General features: G+C 41.2%; 1 protein-coding gene across 26 annotated transcripts in view; it reads right to left on the bottom strand.

The window, feature by feature from the left end:
* Positions 1-4,529: 4,529 nt before the first annotated feature.
* Positions 4,530-9,651, bottom strand: part of ZMYND8 (zinc finger MYND-type containing 8) — an 86,009-nt gene continuing 80,887 nt past the window's right edge. For 19 of the 26 annotated variants that reach the window (XR_014512713.1, XR_014512717.1, XM_083446773.1 and 16 more), the window contains 2 exons: positions 7,647-7,736; positions 4,530-5,955 (listed from right to left, as the gene is read on the bottom strand). Coding sequence is in view for 23 of the 26 variants with exons in the window: in XM_083446773.1 (XP_083302899.1) it covers positions 5,854-5,955; positions 7,647-7,736 (192 nt within the window). In the remaining 3 variants the exon portion in view is untranslated. The remainder of the gene's footprint in view (positions 5,956-7,646; positions 7,737-9,651) is intronic. The other 7 variants (XR_014512714.1, XM_083446765.1, XM_083446770.1 and 4 more) reach the window with 1 other exon arrangement.

The following is a 9,651-nucleotide window of genomic DNA, read 5'->3' as shown; positions in this document are numbered from 1 at the left end:
AAATCAGACCAGTGGCCCAGGATCTAGCTCAGTATTGTGCACAATGATTAGCAGTGGCTTCCCAGGATTTCAGGCAGGGAACATTCCCAGACCTGCCTGCAGATGCCAGAGATTGAACCTGGACCTCCTGCATGCAGTGCAGATGCACTGTTGCCAAGCTATGTTTTAGCCGTCCACTTGAAGTCATTTCCTGGAATGTGTCTGCTGTCGTATGCTGACAGCTTCTACGAGCCACAGCTGAGAGCTGAGAGTTCTTGGTAGGGACCAAAGGTGGACGGACTACCCCAGAAAGAGCATGGCATGTCAGCCACCAGAGGTACTGTTGTTGTTTAGTTATGTCCAGCTCTTCTTGACCCCATGGACCAGAGCACGCCAGGCACTTCTGTCTTCCACTGCCTCCCGCAGTTTGGTCAAACTCATGCTGGTAGCTTCAAGAACACTGTCCAACCATCTCGTCCTCTGTCGTCCCCTTCTCCTTGTGCCCGCCATCTTTCCCAACATCAGTGTCTTTTCTAGGGAGTCTTCTCTTCTCATGAAGTGGCCAAAGTATTGGAGCCTCAGCTTCACGATCTGTCCTTCCAGGGCTGATTTCTTTAAGAATGGAGAGGTTTGATCTTCTTGCAGTCCATGGGACTCTCAAGAGTCTCCTCCAGCTCCATAATTCAAAAGCATCAATTCTTCGGCGATCAGCCTTCTTTATGGTCCAGCTCTCACTTCCATACATCACTACTGGGAAAACCATAGCCTTAACTATACCTAACACCCCATATTATCCCTCTGCAACATATTCGATTCTGTGACGCCAAGCACATCCCCACTGCCATTGCATGTTATTCGCTGCCACTAGCAGGTGTGGGAAACATGCAACTTAATGCCATGCACTGTACTGAATGCCATGCTGCAGAGGGGGAAAGGGGAGCTCAACATGAGGCTTCCATTCTCAGCAGCAGCCCTGCGCTCCCAATGTGGCTCTGCCCCATTGCAAGGCCAAAGCAAGGAAGCAAGACGGTAAAGCCTTGCTGCAAAACTCTTGCAGATTTTTTACCCGCCAGCAGTTTTATTCTACCTACTCGCAAGAGGGAGATTAGCCTGGCCTCACAAGAAGTATCATCTGTGCCACTTCTAAACAAGAAAACCCAAGGGACCATGCATATGCCAGCCCTGGATAAGAGAAAACGTACAGCATATAAATGACCAAAATAACAACTGGTAACATTCAATTGTCAGTAAGAAGCCTTGTTGGATCAGGTTGAAGATCTATCTAGACCAGCATCCTGTTCCCATGGTAGCCAACGAGATGCTTTTGGGAAGCCTGCAATCAGGCCCTGCGTGTAACCGCATTCTCCCTAGTTGTGTTTCCCAGCAACAGGTATTCAGAGGCATTCTGCCTCCAACAGTGCAGGCTGAACACTGCCATCATGACAAAGAGTCATGGATATAGCCTTATGCCCTCTCTGAATTTCTATGATCTCTCCTTTAAGGCCATCCAAATTGGCAGCCAAAACCATCTGCAGCAGTGAATCCGAGAGTTTAATTATGTGGCTTTTCATAGAGGCATTTCCTTTGGCCTGTCTCGAATCTTCCAACATGGGATAACCTCATGAAGCTTCAGTATTAGATGAGGAAAACCCCTCTCTGGACACTTTCTCATGACACCAGGCATAATTTCATACACCTCTATTTAGTGGCTGGGCTTCCAAAAGGGCTACAAAAGTGCTGCTGCAAAAAAGGTCATGGTGCTTGACAAAAAGTCATTTTTAACTAGTAACAAAAATAAAATTAAAAATGACATAGGCATTAGGAAGGCAAGGGGAAGACTTTATAACAAGCAGTATCCCCAAGTTCAGAAACTGTCAAAATCACTGCTATCTGGGCTGGGAGCTGAAACTCACACAATCCCATTGATAAATATTGTGGTCAGAGGATAGCCCTATTGTGTGGTTTCACTGAGAAAAGACATATAGGTTTCTTCTTCTATCACAATCTTACAAATAAACCCGTATCCCATAGACACTCTTTTTCTACTATCAGCCATTTTATTTTGTGTGTGTAGTTTCTAGACACAGGCACACGATGGCAGCAAACCCTCAGTAACAGCTTGCCATGGGACAAAGAAAAAACAATTTCCCTGCTTGCAAGATAGAAACAATAGAAAATTTTACTAAAACAGATTGATAACGCCCTGGTGCCAGGGGAATGGTTATTCCAACTGTCACCATACTATTTTCTCTCTCTATGGAAAGCACAAATGTAGTTTCATGCAAGTTGTTCAGCATAATTTAAGCAAAAATGGAAAAAGCAAGCCTAGTTAAGCACACCAAATGTAGGGAAGGAATACGAGTAAAAAAATAAATAAATACAGGCTGCTTTTGCAAGCTGAAGCAGTAAGGAAAGAAAATGGGCCTTTGGGCTTGCTGGCACACTAAAGTGTTGTTTGGAAAAGGGGTATCTGTCACTCCTTCACAATGACCCCCCCCCCCCCCCGTGACAGACAAGCAAGCAAACACTAAACTCAGCTACTAGTAATCTTACAAATCTATAAAGGAAAGCCCAGCTTGCAGTCCTTACTAATAATGATCAATCCTGTCTTAGGCACTTCTACGTAGAAGCAAGCCTCACTGAGTGCCAAGGGACTTCCTCCCCAGTAAACATATCTAGAGTGAACAAGAGGTTACCGAAGAAACAGGCATGTTCTTGGGGCTGCCCTGCCATATCCACCCTTTAAAAAGTCCCTTAAATCAAGTTCCTAACTTCAGTCTTGCTCTTACAAGCTACTTTTCCGAAACTTGCTTTAGCAGTTTTCGTTCTTATTTGTTGTTTTTTTAAAAAAAGTGGCAGTAACTTACAAGGGCTGACTTCTTTTATTCTGAAGCAGTGAACAGCTCCCATTAAGTCCACTCATTTCAGTGGGTCTACTCTTGAGTATGACATAAGTGGGATGCAACCCTGTGGTCCTAATGGTGGGCTCTGCTTCCTACCCACCACCAAAGCAGCTGTTTTGGGTGACGAGTTTAATGAGACCATAGATCCCACATCTCTTATCATGTCTACTTTTGCCCACAAGCAGCCTGCTTCTTGGCGTTAAATGTCAGATGAAGTGACGCAGTAGTGGCCTGCTTGTGATCAGGATCATCATGATTATTTGAGAGAAGTGTCAATATGTTATTAGTCAGAACACAGTGTGCTTTAAATAGACTGGCAAGCAGCAATGGTTTTTAAAGAGCCTGTGTCTCTTGAAACTGATCAAGTTCAAACTGTGCATAATATGTAAACTTGTCCGTTTTCCTGCATGAGTGATATTGTGTATTTTGAAAGGACACTGGACTTTGGTGTACAACATTCCCCAAAGACTAGAGGTTCAATCCCAAGTGGTTGTTCTTGTCTGTCTTGGGGCCTCACAGTACAATGGTCTACAGAACAGAAGGGTTCAGGGTCTTAAGATAGGTTTTGTCATTAGCAGGACTGTGGTGGTAGCTGCTGGCATGATTCATAAATCACAGAATTGTAGAGTTGGAAGGGACGACGAAGGTCATCTAGTCCAACCCCCTGAAATGTGGGAATCTTTTGCCCAGCATGGGGCTCAAATCCACAACGCTGAGATTAAGAGTCTGAGCTACTGTGATGTGAGATGTGAAATAGGCTTGACTCTCTGGTGGCAAATCATTATTGCCATGGTGAAGGTTCACATTAGGAGACCCCAAGATGCTGGAAGTCAGTTTTGATGACTTTGACAACCCTGAAATTGGGTTTTTTTCTCCTCTCTCTCTCTTTCAGCATTTGACTAGCCAGCCAAAGCTATGAGAAAGCAAGAGTGAAATACTGACAGTAGATTTTTATTTTGTTAAAAGAAAAGAAACAAGCGAACAAAGAAAAAGAGAAACCAAACTAGTAAAGGTGGCATTAGTAAGCAGCAAAAATTCTTCAGCCTCTCTGCGCCTCATTTGTTTGAGGTTAGGTTGGCTGGGACTCAGTCCTCCTCAGTGGCACCTCAGTTTTGGGACCTAAGATAATTTGATGTGCTTAGCCCTATTTAAGCATCAAACAGACAAAACTTATAGCTGTGCGGAAAAGCAAGCAGCTGACAAATTCTAAAATAAATAAAAAGTAAAATACCTCTTACTCTTCTGTGTCTGTTCAATGTCCAAGAAGCACATGAAAACAAGAAAACATCTGCATATTTGCTAATGTTGAATAGGAAGGCTGCAGTGCTCTCAGAACAGTTTCCATTGCTAGGCAGAACAAGTGAAGAGAATAATATAAAATTGTAAGTAAGCATGCCAAGTAGTGATGCAGTTAAGTATCAACTACCAGAGAAATACAGCTGGATCAGAATGGAGTTCTTGTTTTTAAAGGACACATGTAAATGTAACCTGGCTTTCAGAAGGAAAATGGAAACCCAACATGACCCATTTTTTTTTCTAAAACAGTTTAATTAAAAAAAAATTAAAGAAAATTAAAGAGCCCTGAAAAAATTGGGAAATGCCAAAGCATATTGTGCGTCACCTGCTTTAGTAAAAGAAACACAATAATCAAAAAAGATATTTAGTTTAATACAAATTTTATACAAAGAAAATGTGAAAAAATACTTCCATATGCTAAAAGCAATTATGCTTCACAAATAAGGCCAGCTAGGCTATCTTTGACACAATGCAATTCACAAATATTCTGCTCCTGATTTTTTTTTTCCTTCTAGCTTTTTTCTTCTTCTTTCCTCTAATGTGTGTACTAGCTGGAGACTGTACAAACTGCATCCTTTATAAACAATGGGAGAAATCAATATGACTAAAATGTACAACAAAATGTACTGGAATGATATAATACAATTAATTTGCTCATATACATACATCACCTTGCTTTGTTCAATGCTTTGTTTACACAACATACAAAATGGTACTACAGTTTAAGTGTAACAGACAGTGTTTTCATGGGTTACTTTCTCTCTCATACTGTACTGTTTCATGCTTACATAAAAACATAAAAATCCCATAATACATGCTCTATTCCAGCATCAATGTCCTTTGCCCTCGTTTCCTGGTAAAGAGTCTTCTCCATCTATAGCTCTTGTTCCCTTTGAAAACAATTTCAAAGTCCTTTGGACACTTAAAAAAAGAAGCAGCAGCAATACAACTGAAACATAACCTAGTAGGAAGCATACGCCCCAAAATCCATTTTCATTATCTCTGGAACTATTGATCTGATATTTAGCTTCCGACTTTCCTTTTCTCTTAGCATGAATGAAATTTAACCCCCCCTTTTTGTAAACAATCTCTCTCATTTTAAATATGAAACACAAAATATGTCCTTTAATGTACGAGGAGCCTTAAGATTGGAAATGCTTGATTTAACAAATTGAAAACGGCAAGTTCCAGCTTCAGTTGCACAAACCAATGTGCAGGCGTGTGTTTTTTTCCGTCTCCAAAGGCAAGGCAAGTGGTTCAGTCTTCTCATTCTTGATTTATGTGTGCAACTGCAGTTCCCAGAAAACCATTTCTCTTGGTGGTGTTTGTGGCAAGTCTGATTTAACCTTTCCTTCACCAGCTTCCAACACTCCTTATACGTCGAAGTCAATACAAATATAAAAAGGAGATGGTACTCTAACATCATCCACAAAATGTACATAATTTACAACAGAAGCATAGATTTACCATGAATTTTACCAGTCCTCAAGCTTTTTAAAGCCAGCGCTAATGCTTTACATTAATGTAGTGTAATAAATGCTTTGTACACCTGTACAAAGCTAAAAGTCTGAACCTTTGAGGTTAATCCAATGAACTGCGGGGATTTTTAAAAAAACATTTCTATTACAGAGACGATTATATACTCCAACAGCTGCCTGGATTCCTTTGTTAGCAGTTAGACTCTCCGTACTTGGACAGGCATTGTGGTCTGAACATACTGAACTCCTGTTCTCATTGCCACGGTCCCAGCTGTAGGGCTTACTACTACAGGAATGGTCTGTGGATTAAAACCAAAACACACATGTCAGCAACCACAAGCACAGAAACGTAGGATTGCCTGTCATGAGAAACCCTCAGCATGATACTACCAGGGAAATAAAGGGCATAATAAATAATAATACACTACTGTACATAATAAGCACTCTGAGCCGTGTGCAAGATATTCAGTACCGAGTCAAAAAATGAGTTTTCCTATTCCTTGCTATATAGCCTCAGACCTGTGTGTAACTTTCCTCTCAATATAATTGCAAGCAATCCCTTAAACAGTAGAAATCTGATTAAAAGTGTTTACAGTTTCTGTATTACACAAATATTCTGTCTAGTTACTAGAAAACAAACTATGTATTGTTTAAACAATGTGTGTTCACTCAAATCAGATGGTAAATCCTGGTCTTCAAAGTGCTCACAAACCAACAATTTACAGGAGACAATGGGCACAACAGCTTAAAAAAACATTGTGTTGTTTTCAAAATGTAGTAACCTGGAGACTTCCATCACATGTACCAGGAATTGATCCAGCGCTTTCTTTACACAAACTGTAGGATGAATATTGAACCATGCTGATGTGTTGAGCCCCTTTAAGGCATTAGGATTTATTACTAAACTCATATATGCATTCCACAATAGCATTAGGTCAGATGTTGCTAATAAAACATGTCTAATACTCACATAGCAAGAGAATTAGTGGATTTGGGCACTGTGCCTTGGAACAGTAGGATCGTTAGCATTATGACCACAGTAGGTCAGTAAATGTACATGGAACATTTGGTATGGCCAAACAGAACATTTGGTACTGACCATTGTAAATTATAGAATTAAATATGAAGTAGGGCGAAAAATCACCAAGGCTCTCCCTCCTGCTTTAAGGCAGTATTGTTAAAAATTAAAACAGGATCACCAGAACATCTGATTTTGAGGAAAACATGCCACTCCGGAGGGATCAAACATGGTCAGCAAAGCAAGGTAAAACTCAACCAACAGAACTTTCTAAGGTAAAATCATTTTAGGCACAAGTAAATCCCAACACCACCCTCCATCTTCTAATTGTGGCAGAAAGCTTTTTTGAAACAAGAAGCTCCAAGTTCACTTTGTTATGAAGAACTCTAGCTCAGTCTCTCTGTTGAGCATTTTTGGCCCTGAAGAGCATGGGATGAATAGTTAAACTTTTGTTTGCCACTTGGTGATTGCACAAAGGAAATTAAGAAGCCTGAGGGATTAAATGGATGTGGAACAGTGGCCTAATTCCTACATCACAGCCAACGTTTCCTATCTCAGCAGCAAAAGATCATGACGTACAATGGCAATGCGACAATTCCAGAAACACGGAACATATATGCAATATTGTTAGGGCTCGGTTTGTTTGGCATAACCTGGATAGTGCTAAAATAAAACTTGTTCGCATTGCACAAAGGAAGAGCTTGCCATATCTGGAGTAATGTTTACCCCCCCTCCCCCCCCCCAATGCAGCTGTAACTATGTGTGAATGTTGGCTAGTCTTTGAATCCTTGGTTGGCTCTATGATGAAATTATATGGCATGAGGGAAATGGAGATGTTGTACGGCAAAATAAGGCGTTTTACACTGCAAATATAGACTTGGGACCGGTGAATTCATGTCCTGATAACACAGGAGAAAACCCCGCCCCCCACAATAGATAATGAGCTGTTTCAATGCCAAAAGCAGTACTTACAATTGTGGGTTGAGTAGTTGGTATATAGGTGGTGGTCTGCGGGACCTGGACCAGTTTTATAGGCTGGCTGCTTGTCACACCTGTTGCTATCTGCAGAGACAGCACAGGCAACCTCAGCAAAAGGTTCAGCTTTTACATAAATGCCACCTATTTATTATTATCATAGAAATTTGTCAGATGTTTGGCTTGCGTTAAAATTTACATCTCAATGAATTCACAGGTTACTTTTTTTGTTAATGAAACCAAAATTCAAAATATGAATGTGAGCAATGTATACAGCTTGATGTTTCAAAAAGGTGTAACAATTATGTGAAAGCAATTTGAGATTTTCAAGCAAAATGTTCCATGGTAAAAATTGTAGGCACCCGACATTTTCTTTGCAAATAATGCCAGATCATAGCAAAACACAGCACTGCTACAAGCAGAAGAGACTGCTCTTTTAAAAATACCCTAAACGTGTGTGTACCTAATTGTCAGTCAAGGTTTTTTGGTAAGGCTCGTCACCAATTTCCAATGCGTTTCAAGCATCCCCCTCAATGAAAAAACACGTAAAATCTAGAGAACAACTTACAAAGTTTTATGAGCTAGGTTCACAGAAAGTGTGAGCTCATGAGTATACCTTGAGTCCTGTTCTCCAATAATAGTTCAAATGAGACATGATGCAATTAAAGTATTGGTGAAGTAAATAATATATTGTTATTTTACTAAACACACAGGGTTTGGGAACGAAGGAATAAATATGCAATTCCAGCTCTTCATAAAGATATTGATTTACTTAATTATCAGTGCGACAATGGTTATTAACATCTCTGATTAGAAATCATATCCTAATCCACATCATCTGAAGAATGTTAATTGATATATACAAGGATATACAAGGCTTATGTAGCCAATGACATCTTATGTATTCCAATGCCTACCATTTCTGTGGAGAAGTTAGGGTACAGAATTATTTGAGGATATGGTAATTTGAGCAACAGTTTCAAACCTGAGTTTTGGGGTAGAAGTGCTGGGGCATGCCGTATGAGTGTATCTAGAGGGCATATACAATAGAATAGAGAAAGGTTGATGGGCTTTGACTCAATGAGAGTGGCAGAATATTGCATGAAATTTCATTAGGGCATGGCATGGTGAAGGACAAAACTATATAGCAAAGTGTTGTTGTTTCTCATAGAATTTCACTGAGAGATGGGTACCATTAACTACTCCTACCTGCAGAGTCACTTCCAGAGAACAGCACTGGCTGGACCCATGGATTTATGTTATGGAGTCCCACAGGGCTCCATCTTATCCCTCATGCTATTCAGTATCTACAGTATCCCATCTGGAGCGGCTGTGCAGACACTGAGTCAGTGTTTGGATACAGTGATGGGTTGGACTAGGGCTGATAAATGGAAATTGAATCTAGTTGAGATGGCGGTCCTGTGGGTGGGTGGTCTCTGGTCCAGGAATGAAGGGGTTGGCTTGTTCTGGATTTGATATCCCACTTTATCACTACCCGGAGGAGTCTCAAAGTAGCTAACATTCTCCTTTCCCTTCCTCCCCGACAACAAACACTCTGTGAGGTGAGTGGGGCTGAGAGACTTCAGAGAGGTGTGACTGGCCGAAGGTCACCCAGCAGCTGCATGTGGAGGAGCGGGGACGTGAACCCGCTTCCCCAGATTACGAATCTACCGCTCTTAACCACTACACCACACTGGCTCTCCCCCCTTTGATGGAGCAGCTTCAAAGTCTGGGGTACTCCTACAGGCCAAAGTGTCACTGAATATACAGATGGCTTTGGTGGGGCCTATACCCTGCTCTGGCTGGTTCATCAGCTGTGGCTGTTCCAGGACTGAGATAGTTTGGCCTGAGTAAACCATGCTCTGATAACAATACACATTGATGCCATGTGCTTTACATGAGGTTGTCCTTATTAACAGTCTGGAGGCTGCAACTAGTACTCAGAGTAGCCAGAAGAGTGCGTATCACTCCAAGTTCTGAGAGTGCTCACAGGTTGCCAGTG

Source organism: Podarcis tiliguerta (genome assembly GCF_965153285.1).
Source record: "Podarcis tiliguerta genome assembly, chromosome: 6".
NCBI lineage: Eukaryota > Metazoa > Chordata > Lepidosauria > Squamata > Lacertidae > Podarcis > Podarcis tiliguerta.
This window is presented reverse-complemented; position numbering and strand designations above follow the sequence as displayed.